This window comes from Pelodiscus sinensis, chromosome 18 (genome assembly GCF_049634645.1).
Source record: "Pelodiscus sinensis isolate JC-2024 chromosome 18, ASM4963464v1, whole genome shotgun sequence".
Taxonomy (NCBI): Eukaryota; Metazoa; Chordata; order Testudines; family Trionychidae; genus Pelodiscus; species Pelodiscus sinensis.
In genome coordinates, this window is record NC_134728.1 from 21,905,740 (window position 1) to 21,926,218 (window position 20,479).

General features: G+C 46.1%; 2 protein-coding genes across 3 annotated transcripts in view; one reads left to right on the top strand and one right to left on the bottom strand.

Moving 5' to 3' along the window:
- The window catches only part of LOC102462943 (translocating chain-associated membrane protein 1-like 1), a 52,336-nt gene extending 39,053 nt beyond the window's left edge, over nucleotides 1–13,283 (bottom strand). The window contains exon 1 of the mRNA XM_006132197.3: nucleotides 13,052–13,283. Coding sequence (XP_006132259.1) covers nucleotides 13,052–13,171 — 120 coding nt within the window. The 5' untranslated portion in view covers nucleotides 13,172–13,283. The remainder of the gene's footprint in view (nucleotides 1–13,051) is intronic.
- Nucleotides 13,284–13,445: 162 nt separating this feature from the next.
- ZMYND8 (zinc finger MYND-type containing 8) overlaps nucleotides 13,446–20,479 on the top strand; it is a 164,633-nt gene continuing 157,599 nt past the window's right edge. Inside the window, exon 1 of one of the 2 annotated variants that reach the window (XM_025189255.2) lies at nucleotides 13,446–13,496. In XM_025189255.2, coding sequence (XP_025045040.1) covers nucleotides 13,461–13,496 — 36 coding nt within the window. In that variant the 5' untranslated portion in view covers nucleotides 13,446–13,460. Of the gene's footprint in view, nucleotides 13,497–13,604; nucleotides 13,811–20,479 lie in introns of those variants that run through there. The other variant, XM_075901562.1, reaches the window with a different exon arrangement.

The following is a 20,479-nucleotide window of genomic DNA, read 5'->3' on the forward strand; positions in this document are numbered from 1 at the left end:
AGCCAGGGCTTTGTCAAGACGAGACTTAAAAACTTCTAGGGATGGAGATTCTACCATCTCCCTAGGGAACCCATTCCAGTGCTTTACTACCCTCCCAGTGAAATTGTTTTTTTCTAATATCCAACCTAGACCTCCCACACTGTAACTTGAGACCATTGCTCCTTGTTCTGTCACCTGTCCCTACTGAGAACAGTCTCTCTTCATCCTCTTTGGAACCTCCCTTCAGGTAGCTGAAGGCTGCTATCAAATCCTCCCTCACTCTTCTCTTCTGCAGACTAAACAAACCTAAATCCCTCAGTCTCTCCTTGTATGTCGTGTGCTCCAGCTCCCTAATCATTTCGGTTGTCCTCTGCTGGATCCTCTCCAATGTGTCTATATCATTTCTATAGTGGGGGCCCCAAAACTGGATGCAATATTCCAGATGTGGCTAAATACAGACGAACAATCACTTCTCTAGATCTGCTGGCAATGTTCCCCCTAATGCACCCTAATATGCCATTAGCCTTCTTGGCTACAAGGGGACACTGTTCACCTCATATCCAACTTCTCATCCACTGTAATCACCAGTCCTTTTCTGCTGAACTGCAATTTAGCCAGTCGGTCCCCAGCCTGTAACAATGTTTGGGATTCTTCCGTCGCAAGGGCAGGAATCTGCACTTGTCCTTGCCGAATCTCATCAGATTTCTTTTGGCCCAATCCTCCAATTTGTCCAGGTCACTCTGGACTCTCTACCCTCCAACATATCTACCTCTCCTGCTAGCTTAGTGTCATCTGAAAATTGGTGAGGGTGCAATCCATCCCCTCATCAAAGTCATTAATAAAGATGTTGAACAAAACCAACCCCAGAACTAATCCTTGGGGCAATCCATTTGAAACCGATCGCCAACCAGACATTGATTGCTACCCGGTGGGCCCGACGATCTAGCCACCTTATAGTCCATTTATCCAATCCATACTTCCTTAACTTGCTGGCAAGAATATTGTGGGAGACCGTATCAAAAGCTTTACTCAGGTCAAGGTATATAACATCCACTGACTTCCCCATGTCCACAGAGCCAGTTACCTCCTCATAGAAGCTAATCAGATTGGTCAGGCATGACTTGCCCTTGGTGAATCCATGTTGAATTAGAAAGCTGGTTCCCCCCAGCATCATCTACGGAGGTCGGAAGGGTAGCCGGAACCGGGCACGAGCCGGGAGTCAGCTGGCCTGGCTTATGCTGGGTCCCCCACCTGCCCGCTGCTCTTGAGCCTTTTAAATGTATTAAGAGCCAGTAGGCTCCTGGGGTCTGGAGCTAACCCCACTGCAGCTCCCCCTCTCATTGACTAGTCGATTAGTTAATTAAATGAAATTTAAGATCCCTAAGCCAGACCTGGGCAGATTCCGCCTCCCAAGGGTCCTGCCCACTCAGCTCTGGCCACAGCCATTCGGGTGGCCTGTCCCCTGCCCCAGGGGCTGCTTCGGCTCGTATGAAGCCCACTCATACTGGGAACGGAGGCAGGTTTCCACACCCTAGGGCACCAGGACTTGCTCCAGGGCAACACTGCTATTGTTCTTGGTGTTCATGAGCTGCTGGGCCAGCAGGCTCATGAGAAACACCAGGCACAGGGCAAGCCGCCCCACCCCCCCATATCATCGGCTGCTCGCCACCCCATCCTTCATCGCGCTCCAAGTGGCTGCATCCTGAGCCCAGTGCCGAGCCACCGCAGTGAGACCCAAGTCTAGACTGGCTTCCTCCCACCCAGCCACGTGCAGGGCTGCAACAGTGAGCAGCGCTTGTGCACAGAGGAACCCGGCAGCACTGACCTGAGCAGCCTGGCCCCCTTGGCCTGCCACTGCAGCCTCGCCCTCCCTCCTCTCCCACACGCTTAAAGCACCAGAGCTGGCTACCCGCTGCGGGGAGGTGGGGAGAAAGCCCCAAGCCTCGCTGTGCGGGGAAGAAGCTCTCCCGCTCCCAGGCTGGGGGAACAGCAGTGCTCTGTCTGGAGGCTTTCCCTGCACTTGCATAGGTCAGAATTTAGCTAATGGGAGCAGTGGGAGGCCAAGCCAGTGAGCAGCGCAGGGCCTGAAGACCAGTAAATGTCCCCCACCCTCTCATGCCCAGACCATGTTGTGGCGGCGCATCGGGGTTCCCTCCCCTCCTGCACCCCCGTAGTGGCATGAACAGACTCCGCCAGCCACTAGAATAGAGGGAGTTTATTGCTTCTCCAGGATACAGCATAGATGTAACCTGGTTACAGGGCAGGCCTAGGATGCCTCAGCCCCCCTTGAGATGGGGGAGACTGGGCCCCTAAATCCCAGCCTGTTGCTTAGGCTGCTTCCTCTATGATACCAGACAGAGACTAAAAACCCTTTTCCAGTCCTGCCTCCCAGCCAGGTGTTGGTCTCCGCCTTCCTTCGTCTCCCTCCCTGGAAGGCTGAGCCTGGGTGTCTGGGTTAATACACATTTGGGAGAATCAGTGAGAATCTCCCATCACAGCGCAGGGGGACCCCGGGTCACAGAGCAGACAGCACCCCCACTACGCCACACCTGTACCCCCAGCCCTCTCACTTACCCCCTCCACTTGGACTCCACCCCCCCCGCCCGCTCCTGCCCCCCTCTTCCCAGCCAAACACCCTGCCCTCAATCCACTCCTGCACCCACCTCCTGCTCAGATCTTACACCCCATCCCTATCCCACTCACTGGCAGCCCTGTCCCACACACTGAACCCCTCATTTTTAGCCCCACCCCTGAGCCTGGGAGACCACAAAGTCCACTAACCCTGGAACGCCAGAAGCGTTAACCTGGCCTTTAGGCTTGAACCGCAGTCCTGTCCCGCCTCCCCCCATGGGGCCTGAGCACTAGGGGAGTGAGGTATTTCAGTTGAGGGCCACATCAGTGAGGATTAGGGGTTTTTGGAAGGGCTTTTTTTTTCCTACTCAATTGTGTGGTCCCCAACTGATTTTCTGTGGGTCAGTGGCCCCGACCCAAAAAAGGTTCCTCACCTCTACCACAAATAAAGACCATCTTGAAATCTTTGTGTGTTGGACATAACATTTTGCTTTATTTGAAATGAAGCCTGGCCAGTAAGGCCCCAATTGGGGCCTAGCCCCCATCTGTCCCCAGCATCCTGTCCCCAGCGCTGATCCTGGGGCAGGCCCCATAGTCCACCCCCATCTGGCTGCAGAAAAGGCTGGTGCCAGTCCTCCTCGCCTGGTGCGGCATGGGTAGGAGGAGTGACCATGATCCAGCTGCGGCAGACAGAAGGGATTGGCGAGTGTAGGGAGCAGGGGACACAGCCCGATAGTAATATTAAGGAACAAATTTCTCAATGGGAAAAAAAGGAATTCTGTCTTTTTCACTTGTGAAATGGCAGCTCGACTTGTCTTCCTATTGTGGGAACATCACTAAGGCTACGACTACACTGTAGCCTTCTTCCGGAAAAGCTTAAGCAAATGAAGTGTGGGTGGAATATCGCTGCACTTCATTTGCATAATTAGCAGCCGCTAATTTTCTTCCTGAAAAAATGAGAAAGAATGGCTTTTGCGCAAGTGGGGGTTTTTGCACAAAAAAAGAGCCGTCTACACACAGCTCTTTTTTACACAAAAGCCTTTTGCACAAAAGCAGCTGCTAATTAATTATGCAAATGAAGCACAGTGATATTCCACACTGCACTTCATTTGCATAAGCTTTTCTGGAAGAAGGCTACAGTGTAGCTGTAGCCTAAGTGTCTGCTCCCAGAAGACAAGAAGAGTATTTTGCCATGGAAGTTCCAACTATAGCAAAGAAAATGGGGGGGGAGGGGGATAACAGAGCCATTCCATGCCGCTTAGTGAATCACATTTTGGCAATAACCAAAACACCATCTGTTTCAGATCACCCCACAGAGCACTGTAATTCCTAGAGAGTGGTACCTCCTCTTCACTCTCACCAACACCACGAGGCAGGTCCTTCAGAGCCACAGGGAACACTGAAAACATCAGCAGTTTTTACAATTGCATGGAGTTCTGTGGGGGTATAGAATCATAGGACTGGAAGGGACCTCAAGAGGTCATCAAGTCCAGCCCCCCGCCCTCAAGGCAGGACCAAGCTCTGTCTACACCATCCCTGACAGATGTCTATCTAACCTGTTCTTAAATATCTCCAGAGAGGGAGATTCCACCACCTCCCTTGGCAATTTATTCCAATATTTGACCACCCTGACAGTTAGGAATTTTTTCCTAATGTCCAACCTAAATCTCCTTTGCTGCACTTTAAGCCCATTACTCCTTGTCCTGTCCTCAGAAACCAAGAGGAACAAATTTTCTCCTTCCTCCTTGTGACACCCTTTTAGATATTTGAAAACCGCTATCATGTCCCCCCTTAATCTTCTTTTTTCCAAACTAAACAAGCCCAGTTCATGAAGCCTGGCTTCATAGGTCATGTTCTCTAGACCTTTAATCATTCTTGTCGCTCTTCTCTGTACCCTTTCCAATTTCTCCACATCTTTCTTGAAATGTGGCGCCCAGAACTGGACACAGTACTCCAGCTGAGGCCTAACTAGTGCAGAGTAGAGCGGCAGAATGACTTCACGAGTTTTGCTTACAACACACCTGTTGATACAACCTAGAATCATATTTGCTTTTTTTGCAACAGCATCACACTGTTGACTCATATTCAACTTGTGGTCCACTATGACCCCTAGATCCCTTTCCGCCATGCTCCTTCCTAGACAGTCGCTTCCCATCTTGTATGTATGGAACGGATTGTTCCTTCCTAAGTGGAGCACTTTGCATTTCTCTTTATTAAACTTCAACCTGTTTACCTCTGACCATTTCTCTAACTTGCTAAGGTCATTTTGAATTATGTCCCTATCCTCCAAAGAAGTTGCAACCCCACCCAGTTTGGTATCATCTGCAAACTTAATAAGCGTACTCTCTAACCCAATATCTACATCATTGATGAAGATATTGAACTGTACGGGTCCCAAAACAGACTCCACTTGTTGTCCCTTTCCAGCAGGATTTAGCACCGTTAACAACAACTCTCTGACTACGGTTATCCAGCCAATTATGCACCCACCTTATCGTGGCCCTATCTAAGTTATATTTGCCTAGTTTATCAATAAGAATATCATGCGAGACCATATCAAATGCCTCACTAAAGTCTAGGTATATGACATCCACCGCTTCTCCCTTATCCACAAGGCTCGTTATCCTATCAAAGAAAGATATCAGATTAGTTTGGCATGACTTGTTCTTCACAAACCCATGCTGGCTATTCCCTATCACTTTATTACCTTCCAAGTGTTTGCATATGATTTCCTTAATTACCTGCTCCATTATCTTCCCTGGGACAGACGTTAAACTGACCGGTCTGTAGTTTCCTGGGTTGTTCTTATTCCCCTTTTTATAGATGGGCACAATATTTGCCCTTTTCCAGTCTTCTGGAATCTCCCCTGTCTGCCATGATTTTTCAAAGATCATAGCTAAAGGCTCAGATACCTCCTCTATCAGCTCCTTGAGTATCCTGGGATGCATTTCATCAGGACCTGGTGACTTGCTGACATCTAACTTTCCTAAGTGATTTTTAACTTGTTCTTTGTGTATCCTATCTTCTGAACTTACCCTCTCTCTGCTTGTATTCACTACGTTAGGCACACCTCCAGACTTCTCAGTGAAGACCGAAACAAAGTAGTCATTGAGCATCTCTGCCATTTCCAAGTTTCCTGTTACTGCTTCTCCCTCCTCACTGAGCAGTGGGCCTACCCTGTCCTTGGTCTTCCTCTTGCTTCTAATGTATTTATAAAAGGTCTTCTTGTTTTCCCTTTATGCCTGTAGCTAGTTTGATCTTATTTTGTGCCTTTGCCTTTCTAATCTTGCCCCTGCATTCCCGTGTTGCTTGGCTATATTCATCCTTTGTTATTTGTCCTAGTTTCCATTTTTTATATGACTCCTTCTTTATTTTGAGATCATGCAAGATCTCCTTGTTAAGCCAAGCTGGTCTTTTGCCGTATTTTCTATCTTTCCTACACAGCAGAATTGTTTGCTTTTGGGCCCTTAACAACATCCCTTTGAAATACTTCCAACTCTCCTCAGTTGTTTTTCCCTTCAGTCTTGCTTCCCATGGGACCTTACCTACAAGTTCTCTGAGCTTATCAAAATCTGCCTTCCTGAAATCCATTACCTCAATTGTGCTGGTCTCCCTTCTACCTTTCCTTAAGATCATGAACTCTATTATTTCATGATCACTGTCCTAAAGTAGTGTTAGATTAGTCTGCTTAAGTGTTTAATGCAGGATAATTGTGAAAGGCCCATTTGTTTCTTGACTCAATACATTTTATATTTACTTTTAATTGATTTAAATAACTGCTGATGTGAAATCCATTCTTCTAATGCTGGGGTGGGCAATAAACAAAAAATAATTTAAAAAACCCAAAACACATCTCCACAGCAGCCCAAAGGGTTAGTCAGCGCAGCCACTAGGTTTACCTGTGCCTCTGCAGGTATCGGCGAATCACAGCCCTGGTTGGCCGTGAACTGCCGTTAGCCGCCAATGCAAGCGACAGGAAGTGTTGCGGACGAGGACGCCGTCACTCGCATTGGCCGTGAATGGCAATTTGCAGCTGAGAGTTGCGATCCTCCAATATCTGCGGAGGTACAGGTAAACATGGCAGTGGGGGTCTGCCAGGGATTAATCCTGTGGGCTGGAATTTGCCCACCCACGTCCTAATTAGATGGAATTCTGAGTTTTGATCTGCTTTAGAATGTATTGGCACGGTCCATACTGCTATTTACAGTAACTCAGTTTTTAGATAGCTTTGCTACCACTTTCCTGTAGGGATATAAGAGTTTTATTGGTTAAGCGATAAGCTGATGCTTATTGGTTTCTGTTGAGGTTGAAGTCTTCTGCTTTGCAAGCATGCTTCAGCTGCCAGCCCCAATTTCAGGGAACGGGATGAAGAGCCCTTAGTGTGGGGCGGTAGCCGGCTCCCTGAGCGTGGAGCTGGTGCATGCCAGGAGTCAGCTTATAGTAGAAGTCGGTTCCCAGAGTACAGAGGCTTCAGCTGCTGGCCCCGCTCCCAGGAAGCTGGCTGCACTGCAAGCTCTGCAGTATACAGTAAAACTCCAGTTGTCTGGCATCCAATGGTCCGGCATTCCTGCTAGTCCGGCACCACCTGGAACCCAGAAGAGCTCCAGGCAGCCAGACAATTGGAGCTGTTCTGCCTCAGGCTTCCCCGAGTCAGCCGCTGATCAGTTTCAGCAGCGGCTGACTTGGGGAAGTCTGGGGCAGAGCAAGTGGGGTGCTGCCGGGTTGGTCCCGCAGTGCTGCCCCCCCATCCACCCCACCCTACCCCACCCCAGACCCTTCATAGCCCCCCCCTTCTGATAGTTCGGCACCCCCTGGGTCCTAAAGGTGCTGTATTATCGGAAGTTTACTGTACTTCTACAGCAGAGCCTGCTGGGGGCACATCTCCACGATCCTTTTCTCTCTAGTCACACTTGGTCAAAAACAGTTAACTGTAACTGCTAGGATTTTTAGTGGTTACATGGTGACTTTTTAAAAATCTTTTACACATCCCTATTTTCCTGCCTTCAAAATGATCCTCCATTTCTTCAGTAGAGTTCTTATTATATTAATGCTGCAAAGAAAAATATGGTCATCTGCTTGGTCTGTCAAAGCTGAGGTATTAAAACTATAGTTGTAGTAGAACTTGGATGATGTAAAAAAAAAAGGGGGGGGGGTTGCAAAAAGTGACATGAAAGTAACTGTGCACATGGCTAATCCATGAGCCTAGGCTCATCGGTTAATGTTCAGTTACATGCAGTCTCCCGGCACGCATTGGCTCTTGCACTGCTGCCCTGCTGACACTTAAAAGCAGGGTCCCCATACGCACAGGCTCCCAGGGAGCCAAGTGCCGCCTCGCGTGTAACCATATAACCACTGAAATTTTCAACGATTACAGGTTCCTTACACACATTTTAGCATCCCTTGATTCTGAGTGCTTGATTTTTCAACCTTATTTTTTCTTTTAATACAAAGGTTCGAATCTTTTAAAATAAAAACTTTTCATATAATACATCATATGGATTTCTTTCCCCCATCCCACAAGTCATTAGTAAGATGAGAAGCTTCAGAACTACCGCACACATCTGTCACTTGAGCTAATGGCATAAAGCACTAACAGGCTATTTATCCTCTGTGAACCAGCTAGTAGAGGGGAATGAAATATCTTCTTGAATTGCACAACTCTGACAGATAACAAAATAATGTTGAGACTCAAGAATCCTGGGTGTATTCCAGGCTCGAAAAGCAGTGTTTTCTAGTGGCTATGGACCCTTATTTTCCTCTCCATCCTATGTACCCCTTCTGCCTCTGCACCAGCACACACCCCTGAAGCTTGATTATGCCTCTGTCAGCAGTCCATGGTAATCAGAAGAATTGCAAAGTTAAGTCCTGTTTAACCTTTGCAGTCTTGTACTGGAGCATGCCCAGTCAGAATCTCTAGAGACTTTATCCATCGAACTTAGAAGACTCTTCTGATAATGTACAAAAACTGATTTTTCTGAGGCTTAATTTGACCAAATTTGGGTAGATTTTGATGGGGTTAACAAAACATTTGGCACATTTGCCAAACACAACTACTCATTTCTTTCCCCTTTCTGTCTCTGTATCAGAGGCAGCAAGGGGAGGAAAGCAGGAATTGTTGTTGGGGGGAGCCGTCTTAAAAGCAGATTCCCCCTAGCACCGTGTATGCCAGGCACGGGCAATACTTTTTGAAGGGGGCTGGCCATGTCACACATTTCTGAAGTGGTCGCAGGCCACCCTGGAAAAGGTTGGGACTTGGGCAGAAGAGGCATGGCCAGGAAGCTTCCTGTGCTCCTCCCACTCAAAACCCTGATTGGCCTGGGGGCAGAGGGAGCACATGAAGTCTGCCCCATCCCTCCTCCCCCGCCACCACCCAGAGAAAACTGCCAGCTCCCCCATCCCCAGGTCTCAACTGGCCTGGGGAGCGGCAGGGTGGCTGCAGGCCGGATCAGCCAGCTTGGTGGGCCAGATTTGGAGGGCCTGTGAGATCTGAGGGGGAGTTTGAATGAGGCAGTTGTGACCTGCGGCATGGGATTGGAATGCAGGGGTCTGGGTTGTGAGCTAGGGCAGGGGACTGGAATGCAAGAGGAGGTACAGGGGTTTGGGCTGTGACCTAGGGCAGGAGGGAATTGTGATCTGGGGCAGGGGATTGGGGTGCTTGGTTTGGGAAGTGGTATGGGCTCAGAAGGGTGGCAGAGGATTTGGCCTATGTGGAGTACGGGGTGGTAGGAGTGGAGGGGAGGGAAATAGGGCTCGGGAGGAGGGAAGACCTGGGGACTTACCAGTGAGACTCCTGGCCAACAGCCCAGCTTGTTTCTCAGGCATGAGTCTGCCCTGCCCCTGCATAGACTGCAAGGCCATGTGCTCTGTGAATAAGAGCCTGAGTGGAGGGGGGATTAGTGGTTTGCTTGCTGCCTATTTTTCAAACAGCCAACTTCCATTTGCCAGAAACCAGCCAATGGGATTGTACTGAGGGCAGAAGCAGCCATGAAGCACCACTGCCCCCTCCTTTCCAGACTCAGTTTGTGGAACACAAATGGCCCTGCAGCTGCTTTTCTGAGTGGTGTGCGGGGATGAGGCAAGCAGGCGACCCTGAGACTTCCCGCTGCATCCATGGGCTGGATCCAGTGGCGTGGCAGGCCAGATCTGACCCGCGAAGGGTGTTTTTCCTAGGACTTGTCTACATGGTGCAGAGGTGGGGGGCTCACACCAGGTCCTGGACTGCTGCATGTCCATCTTTTAAATGTAGTAGTAAGAGCCTGGTGGCTCTTGCTACATTTAAAAGGCAGAGCTGCAGCAGGCATCGTTCTTGGACCCCACCTCACCTTATCGACTAATTGTGTAATCGATACAAACTGTACTGACTACACAATTAGTCAATTACCCGCTTCTTAACATCCTTACCCTGTGCTACAACAAAAAGAAAAGCAATGCTGGGCAAAGTTCTTTCACACATTGTACCAGAAGGAAAGGGAGGAGAACAAAAAATTGGGTCTACCCATAGATCTGTCACTTATAAAATAAGTTCCATTTTATACGTGGCCTAGACCCCTTTACAAATCTGCCAGTTCTACATGAGGCTGCATTCCACACGTGGCAAGGACACCACCCCCACCCCAAAAATGATAGTCAAAACACTTCAAGATGCAGAAGAGGAAATCTTTGCAGTGCCCTGAAAGAAGAATGGAAATAGAGAGGAGTATGTAGACCCTTCAAAGAATGACCAGCACTTCAATGTTTTAATTTAATTTATAATAAAAGCTTTTTTTTTTTTTTTTTAAGAAGTTGATAGCATATATTTTCTTACTTATCTGGACAAAGTTCTCACTTTTCAGGATGAATGAATTTTTCAAACCACAATGTCATCAACAACTGTTGAGATCTAGCACCATCAAAACAACCAAGTGACCCTGATCTGAACTCTTCTGAACTTTCATTACATTGACAAGCACAGCCCTCTACAAATGGCTGTCCATGATCATCAGGAACTTTAAAGGTTTCTTAATCAACTTTTCCAAAAATTGCATTACAGTCTTAAAAGTTAACTTGCTACACAAGCTCACCTTTGCCTATTTTGCATAATTTGAATTGATTGCAATAGCACTGTGTATATGCATTTTGCATCAGACAGAAGAACGCAACACAAAATATTGTTCTTTGAATGCAGCTGAATATTCCCAGCACAAACTACATTTAGAACTGTACTTGTATGGCTAGGTCAGTTATGGGTGTAATATTTTATAGCTATAGTTAAATGGGTTTAACCTCACTATTTATGAAATTATACTGCCTGACATAAACACTGCTTATTCTCCTTCCTGTACAGCAAGGGTGGCCAACCCAAGGCTTGCGAGCCACATATGGCTCTTCTTCCCCCCCCCCAACCCCGGGTGCAGCTCATGAAGCCTCCCCCTGCCCCCATGGCTCGAAAGCCTCCCCCACGCCCCTAAAAAAAGGCCTCTCCTCCCAGCTTCCTGTGCTGACCTGGGCAGGGGAGCTGTCTGGTGCAGCCATGAAAGCAACAGAAATAAAGATGGCGGCAGGTGGCGGGAGCCTGCTGTGGCCCAAAAGCTTCAAAACGCGTTTCAATGCGGTTTCTTAAAGGGGCAGAGCCTTTTTTTAAAGAGGTGTTTTTTTTTTTTTTTTGCTTGACCAAACATGACCAGGGGCTCGTTTTAAAGGGGCAATCTTTTTTTTTTTCCCCCCTCCTCTACAACTTTGCCCCTTTCAACTCTTTGTGCTGGATCCACTGCTATCTTGGCTCTTTGCCCAGAATGGGCTGGTCACCCATGTTGTACAGGAATAAACTATATTAATATCACACTGAGTGCTAGAGGGGCTGTAAATGTTTGTTTACACACAGGATCGTACTGACTTTGGACAAGCAAGGATTTACAAACAATTTCGCAAACTGTTTGTTTTTAGCATTCTAACTTTTGACCAATTCATCCACTTTAACTCATATTCCAGGGATTCACATGACAAAATATCCTATTAGTCCGCATAGGAGGATCAAAGTTTTTCCACCTTCAGCCTCCTCTTGTAACTAATGATTCTCCACAACTTCACTTTCTATCCCAGCATTCTATCTGCGTCATATAGCCGCTTTAGTTTGTACCACTTCTAATGCAGCACACTACAGCATCACCCAACTTAGCATCTGTCATTTGTTTGGAGGGACATTATTTGATTATCGTGACTCCATTATCCACCCTTTTCCAGCATAATTCACTGAATTCTAAAGGACTAGCATAGCAGTAAAGAACAAACCCTTAAAGATAATACTTCACACTGCGTAATATCTTTCAACCCAGTATTTCAAAGTATTTTCTCATTTTTAAGTATTCTTATTTTAAATCTAGCTCAAGGTGATGAGTGATGTTTGGATTGTTTCAGTAACAACTTTCCCAGACATAAATTGTCTCAGCTTGGAAAACCATGTTTCCAGACAGTCCTGACATCTCCCCTTCCCATCTACCTCCACAAAACCCCAAACAAAAGGCAAACAACCTGCCTTACCTGTTTCATTAGGTTGCCCCATTCTTGAGAGCAGCAGTAAAAATCAAACTAAACAACTTACAGACTAACACAATGAACTCATACAGCATCATGACACAACAATTTTATTCCAGAGAACAAAACCTAAAAAATTCAGCCAAATCAAAGGTGTCATCTTCATTTAATTAGAAAAAGTTAACTTTAAAATACATAAGAGAAGAGGGATTGGGAGACAAGTCTAAGATTGTGTCAATACTAGCATTTTTCTTTAGATCTCCATCACTGACTGACCTGAGTCAGTGAGAGCAAGAATCATCAATAACAGAGGTGGACTGCTGGTACCATTTCAACTGCCATGTCATCCGACCCTGCTCATAACAGGTCAAGCCAATCTGGTGGTTAAAACACCAGTGGCCACCTGGAGCTCTATTTCCAATAACCCACGTTTCCACCACTGCAAAGTTTCCACGAAAAAGTTCAAACCACGCCCGAGAGAAAAGGCAGGTTGGGCTCCAAGAGCATGGATGGGAATGAGGGGCTTGCTGGGAAGGAATACGGGCTACAACTAATGTGAAGGGGCCGACAAGGGAAGCTGTGTGGCAATAGGGATTCAGGAGGGCAGGTCGTGAGCTAGGGGCGTCGGATACAGCGGAAAGGAACGAACGAGCATGAAGGGTCCGGGGATAGACAGCAATGACAAGAGGGCCCGGATAAATAGCATGGGGACCAGCGCACGGGGGAGATGAGAGCGAGGGTGTGTCACAAGGCCAACCCTCGGAGTGAGGCGCTGGGGAGGCAGGAGAAACGGGGCCCAAGCAAGGACAGGTCTGGGGAGAACGGAGCGCGCAGAAGAGGATCGCGACCAGTAGTGAGATGGGTGTGAGACGAGGCTCGGCCGCTGCCCGCAGACCAGCAGCGGTGGCGCAGGTCGGAAATAACGGTATGGCTCGCTTGGGACGGGTGCTCCCCGCTCGGCGGCCGCAGGTAGAGCCCCCAGCCCCCGTACCTCGAACATAAGCCCCAGCAGGAAGCCCATAGCCAGGCAGGACACGGCGTCCGCATGGTTCTGGATCACGAATTCATGGCTCAGCACAGCTGGGCTCTTGTTCTTCCTTCGGAGTCCCATGGTAACCCCCGAGGGCCTAGCAGCCGGCCGGGTCCAGGAAAGAGGTGGTGATTCTTCCTCAACAGCCCCCTCACCTCACGCACAGTAAACACCCCGGCTTTTCGCCGCCCGCCCACAGCTCAGCATCAGCCAGTCTCAATCCAGGAGCACAATGATTGACAGTTGTCCTGGTTAATCGCCGTGCCACTGGGAGGTGTGGCTTTCAGAGAGGGGCGGGGCAAAAGTCGCCGTTTGATTCTCGGAATAGCTCTCGCGGTCCCCAGGAGTGACACCGACTCCAGCTAATGAGATGAGCCAGAGGGTGGGGCATGTGACTCCGCCTGCGGTGGGTGGGCTTTACAGAAGACAACTAATGCAACCCTTTGGAGGGGAGGGCGGAAGCGGGGTTGTCGCGGTTGCTAAGGTTTCCACTCCGTTTTGTGGGTGGAGCTCGGAGCGGTAGCGCGCGCTGCTTGAGGTGCTGCTGCTATTGGCGTGGCGGCGGTAGGCCTCTGCGCGCCGTGCTTCAGTCCTACCAGCCAGTGGCTCTAATGGAGATGACAGGTCCTAGTAGGTCCCGCTCCGTCCTGGTTCCGATGCTGGGGTGCCTCTTCTGGAGCTGACAGACCCATACGAGTGGGAGGCGGCTCTATGGAGAAGGCAGGTTTCAATAGGCACCGCATTGTCGTCGTCGCGGCCGGCTGGCTGTCAGTCGTGTGAACTGAGTGGCTTCGCTCAGGTCCCTGGAAGTGGTGCTTTGTCGTAGCGTGTCAGTCGCAGCATCCAGGACGGAAGGCCAACCGCGTAGCCCAGAAACAAAGAGTTGCAGGCTGGGGTGGAAAGCTCTTGTATCTTTGTAGTGGCTGCGGTGCTGCCCCTCAGACCTGGCTGAAAAATGGAGGGTGCGGGGAGTCTGAATGGAGACTAATTTTCTCACATGGAGGGAGGAACTTTCATTAAGATGCCAGGGGTCTTTATTCCCTCATCTACTCAAAAATTCATTGAAACTTTCAGGAGTTTCCATGGGCAGTACTGTTGGTCAGTAAGGTAGAGGGAACTTTCTGGAATTTCCTATGCTGAAATAAGGGAAATCATTGTTAATGGCCTGAGGAAACAAACAATGGAATTTTGAAAGGGCGTCCTAGAGAATGGCCTGAAATGATGGGTTCTTCATCAGAATCTTGAAAGAATTCAGGTGACAGAAAAATAAAAGGTGTTTGGCCTCATCCTCTAATCCAATGCGTGTAGCTGGAAACTTTGAATCCACGCTGAACTGGAATTGACTACAGTAAACTGTGACTAGTCCTGCAGTACATTAGAGTCTAACAAAAAATGTAGCTGGTATCATGAGCTTTTGTGGGCACAACCCACTTCTTCAGATGTGGCAAGCTCCACCTGCATGGATCAAATTGCAGAAAGGAATTTAAGTGGGGAGTGAAAACTTAGTATTTGTGACAGGAAAAAGCAGTCCTAAAGTTAGTATCACTTTTCACATCATTTATTACTTAGCAAATGTTGCATAAATTCCAATTAATATAAAATAACTTATAAAATAACTCCCTAAAATTACTTTTTACTTGATCTCAGTGATATTCCTAGGAATATTCAATTACTACATTTTTAAATAAATCCAGTTTGGACACGTTCAAGCTGAGAATGTTAAAATGAGTGTATTCAGCTAAATGTGTAACCACTGACATTTTCAATGGTTACACATCTAAAGGGGGGAGGGGAGGCAGCAGGGTGGGGGCTCTGTGTAACCGTTGAGGTTACCTGATGAGCCCATGCTCATCGGTTAACTGACATATTGACACTACCACTTAACCTAGTTCAGGCCCCATTTTTGCTCTCTGTCAAAGTTTCAGGCATATGTAGTGCAGGAAACTGAATTTCATGTTTATATTCACTTCAAAAGTATTTGTATCATTTGTTTGGGAATCAGAAACAGCATGTGTTACTTGACTCATTGTCAAGTACTCTCAGTGAACTTTTTATAAATCATGATCAATTTACAGTGAAAAATATTTGGAACCTTTTGTTCTGATACCAATTCTTGCAATTTAATCACAAGTCTGGTGATATTTAGTGTTTTTCTTTAAGATCCAGCTCCTTTACATTTAAGAATCTCAGGTTTTCTGAAGGTTTTTTTTTAAACTTCTATGATTGAACAAAAAGCTGTGAAAGGTGAACCCCAATGACTCGAAGCTAATAAAAAGGCCTAATATTATTTTAAAAATTATTTTAGTTAAATTTGTGGGGGGCCTAATGTATGACATTTGAGCATTTAGAGTGGGTGTACTAAATATATCTGAGGAAAACCACTCACTGCGTTTCTGCTAATGGAAGACAAGCCTGAACTTATGCAATAAATTATTTATTACAAAATAATAAATATTTTATTATTTATTCAGCTGTACTGAAGACAGTACTGTAACTATTTTAAATGTAGTTTTGTGACGTAATTAATTTTTAGCATCAAAGCAACTAGTAAGTGAGCTTCAAAATAAAGTTGTTTCTGGGTTTGAGCCAGGATGAGGTTGCTAATATTGTCTTGGTATGCAGAATGAACAGTGTCTTTCTGTGAAACTTTAACATGATACAATAGCAATTGGTCATATTCTGCTATGCATGAGTAAGTAGAAAGGATTAATAATGAAATTGTTCTGACCTAGTAAAAAAAAGTCAGTGACATTTTCCCAGGGTAAATTATGGGATGGGATTCTGTATGCTTTTTCAGGCATCGGATATACTTTTCAGTACTTGGCATTTTTATTTGTAAAGTTAATGTAAGATTTACTGGCTGCCTCTGGCATTATCACATACAGTAAAGAATGCATTAGCTGAATTTAACCGACAATTTGCTAGATGATGCTAGAGACAGAATATAATATATATTGTTCTTTGTTAGCTGTATTGGGTCTAAAAAAAAGGAAATGAAACCTGTATTTTTCCTTAATTCATATGCTGATATTTGACAGACAACGGAATCAGATGATTAAGGAAGAGACTTTTTTTTACAAATATATCCCCAGGTGCTTCAACATACTGTGGGGACAATCTGTAAAATGGGAAGATGAACTGATTTCACTGGGTCATCTGCCAGCTCCTCATGGGTCTATACTGGCAGAATTTTTCCATTATTGATGCCTACCTCTTCTGACCATTTCCAGATTTGAATAGTCTTGTATTTATTTAAGTCATGTAAAACTGCAGTGTTATTTCACAAACAATATGTACATAAGAACATAAGAACGGCCGTACTGGGTCAGACCAAAGGTCCTTCTAGCCCTGTCTGCTGACACTGGCCAGCACCAGGTGCCCCAGAGAGGGTGGACCGAAGACAATGATCAAGCGATTTGTCTCCTGCCATCTCTCTCCAGCCTCTGACAAACAGAGGCCAAGGACACCATTTTATCCCCTGGCTAATAGCCTTTTATGGACCCAACCTCCATGGAATTTATCTAGCTTCTCTTTAAAATCTGTTATAGTCCTAGCCTTCACATCCTCCTCTGGCAAGGAGTTCCACAGGCTGACTACACGCTGTGTGAAGAAGAACTTTCTTTTATTAGTTTTAAACCTGCTACCCATTAATTTCATTTGGTGTCCTCTAGTTCTTCTATTTAGGGAACTAATAAATAACTTTTCTTTATCGGCCCTCTCCACACCACTCATGATTTTATATACCTCTATCATATCCCCCCTCAGTCTCCTCTTTTCTAAACTGAAAAGTCCCAGTCGCTTTAACCTCTCCTCATAAGGGACCCGTTCCAAACCCCTAATCATTTTAGTTGCCCTTTTCTGAACCCTTTCCAAGACCAAAATATCTTTTTTGAGGTGAGGAGACCACATCTGTACACAGTATTCAAGATGTGGGCGTACCATAGTTTTATATAGGGGCAGTAAGATATTCTGGGTCTTATTTTCTATCCCTTTCCTAATAATTCCTAGCATCCTATTTGCCTTTTTGACCGCCGCTGCACACTGCGTGGAAGTTTTCAGAGAACTGTCCATGATAACCCCAAGCTCTCTTTCCTGATTTGTCGTAGCCAAATTAGCCCCCATCATATTGTACGTATAGTTGGGGTTATTTTTCCCGATTACTTTACACTTATCCACATTAAACTTCATTTGCCATTTTGTTGCCCAATCACTCAGTTTGGTGAAATCTTCTTGGAGTCCCTCACAGTCTGCTTCTGTCTTGACTATCCTAAACAGTTTTGTAATTACACAGTTATCTTTTATCATTCATAGATATTATGCAATCAGATGTTATAAGAAAGCTATATTAAACTGATATTTTTCATTTCATCAATATCTTTCACCTATCTAGTTTCCTCATACTGGTGAATGAGAAGAAGTGTAACCTCAAAACCAGCAAACACTTAAGCACATATGTAACCTTTCACAGGAGCAATGTTACTGAGCTCTACTGTAGTATTTATGTGGAAATTGTTACACATGTTCACAAGCATTTGCAGAATGGGACTCTAGATTTTTCTTCCTAATAATTTATAAATACTGATAAAGAATGTTAATTCTTTGCTCTTTTCCGTGATATAAGACAAGGGCACCATTATGTGGAGCTAGGGTTGCAGTAGCCCCCCTCTCGAGTTTGAACCCCTAGATTTTATACTTGAGGTCTGCTTAAAACCCATGGCTGTGTCTACACTGGCATGAATTTCCGGAACTGCTTAAAACGGAATACTATTCCTGTGACGTAGTGGGGGTACTTGCTGGGCTGTGGTGACCTCTGCTGTGTGGAGCAAGACCCATCAGGGAAAACCTTATTATGCAAAGGTACCATACCAGTTGAACCAGCCTACCCCCCCATGGGGAGAAACAAAGGGAGGTGGAATGCTGCCCTGGCTGGGGGCAGGGCTGGGAGAGGTAGAGTTAGTTCCTGTCTGGAAAGCAGGGGAGAAGGAGCTGGGGAGGGGGGCTGGGACTCCCCTATCTCAAGGGGAGCAATGAGGCCTCTTAGCCCCAGTTCCTGTAACCAGATTACATCTGTGCTATGCTGTATCCTGGAGGAGCAATAAACCACCCTCAATTCCACTGGCTGGTGGAGTCTGTTTGTGCCATTTCGGGGTGCAGGAGACGGGGGACCCCCAACGCGCCGTCACAATTCCGTTTTCAGTTTTTCTGGAAAAGGAGCGTCTACACTGGCAGGCTGCTTTTCCAGAAAAGCCCTTTTTCCGGAAAAGCATCTGTGGCCAATGTAGACACGCTTTTTCGGAAAAGAGACCCGATTGTCATTTTCGCGATTGGGGCTTTTTTCCGGAAAAGACTACTGGGCTGTCTACACTGGCCCTTTTCCGGAACAGTGTTCCAGAATAAGGACTTATGCCCGAGCGGGAGCAGAATAGTTTTTCTGGAATAGCGGCTGATTTTGTACAGTACAGCGTCGTTGCTTTTCCAGAAATTCAAGGGCCAGTGTAGACAGCTCACAGCTTATTACGGAAAAGCGGCTGATTTTCCGGAATAAGTGGCCCAGTGTAGACACAGCCCATGTCTTGACTCCAGAAGCAGGTCTTAAATGCAACAGAATTTGAGCTGCTTGCCTTTGGGTCAGGGAGTTTGTTAGAAAAAGAGGGAGGCAGAGTGATGAAGAATAACAAAAGGCTGGTTATTCAGGTAATTGAAGGATCCTTAGATCATGAAAACATTGCTGGGTAGTACACTTAAAAGATGGGGCAGAGGGAAAGAGAAGGAATGAGTGTTGTGCTTCAGAGATCTGCATTTGGACCACTGCTATTCAACTTTTCATAAATGTTCAAGAAAAAATAGTAAACAGTGACTGATCCAAAGTTGACTGCAAAGAGTTACAAAGGGATCTTATAAAACTGGGTGATTGGGCAACACAAGGGCAGATGGAATTCAGTGTTGATAAGTGCAAAGTAATAAACATGGAAAAATATAATCCTAACTATACATACAAAAATGATGGGGTCTAAAATAGTTGTTACCATTCAAGAAAGAGATTTTGGAATCATTGGGGATAGTTCCCTGAAAACATTTGTTCAATGTACAGCGGCACTCTAGAAACTGAAAAGCTAACAGAATATTGGGAATCATTAGGAAAGGAATAAATAAGACAAAATACCATATTACCTCTATATAAAGTCATTGTAAAGTATACATCTTGAATACTGCAAAAGCTACGAAAAGTCCTGTGGCACCTTAGGGTATGTCTACACTTGCACCCTAGTTCGAACTAGGGATGCAAATTTAGGCATTCAAAATAGTAAGTGAAGCCAGAATATAAATATCCCGTGCTTCATTAGCATAATCTCGGCCGCACGCTGTTTCGGAACCCAGCTGTTTCGAAAGTGAAAGTGTACTCTGGGCCGCGTTAGTTCGAATCAAACCCCTTGGTTCGAACTAATGTTACTCCTCATTTTTTGAGGAGTAATGTTAGTTCGAACCAAGGGATTTGGTTCGAACTAACGCGGCCCAGAGCACGTTTTCACTTTCGAAACAGCGTGCAGTCGAGATTATGCTAATGAAGCGTGGGATATTTAAATCCCAGCTTCATTTACTATTTTCTGTTTACTAGGGTGCAAGTGTAGACATACCCTTATAGACTAACTGATTTATTGGAGCATATGCTTTCATGGGCAAAGAATACTGTATGCAGATCTGGTCAATCCATATAAAAAGATATACTGTGTTTGGAAAAGGTAAAGAAAGGGCAACAGAAATTATTAGGGGGGGCAGGGCCGGCCAGTCCATATAGGCGAACTAGGCGGTCGCCTAGGGCGCTAGGTTAAATGGGGCACCAAATGGTGGCGCAATATCATTGAGGGGTTTGCAGGTGGGGGCGCCGATTGCATGGTTCGCCTAGGGCACCAGTTGCTGGCAGCTAGTCTAGGGCCGCCCCTGAGGGGGGGTAAGGAACAGCTTCCATATGAGGAGAGATTAACAAGACTGGGACTTTTCAGCTTGGAAAAGCAATGACTAAAGGTTAGGGAGTTATGTTAGATGTCTAGAAATTAATGAACAGTGTGGTAAAATAGAATAAGGAAATGTTATTTATTCCTTCACTAACCTAATACAAGAAGCTGACCCAATTAAATGTAAAAGAAGCAGATTTAAAACAAACAAAATCAATTATTTTTTCACAATCAACTTGTGAAACTCTTACCCAGGAGATGATGGAAAAGCCCAAACTATAACAGGGTTCTAATAAGAACAAAATAAGTTCAAGGGGGAGAGGTCCAGCAATGGCTACTAAGCCAGAATGGGCAGGGATGGTGTCCCTGGCTTCTGTTTGCCGGAAGCTGGGAATGGGTGGTAGGGGATGAATCATGATGACTGACTCTTCTGTTT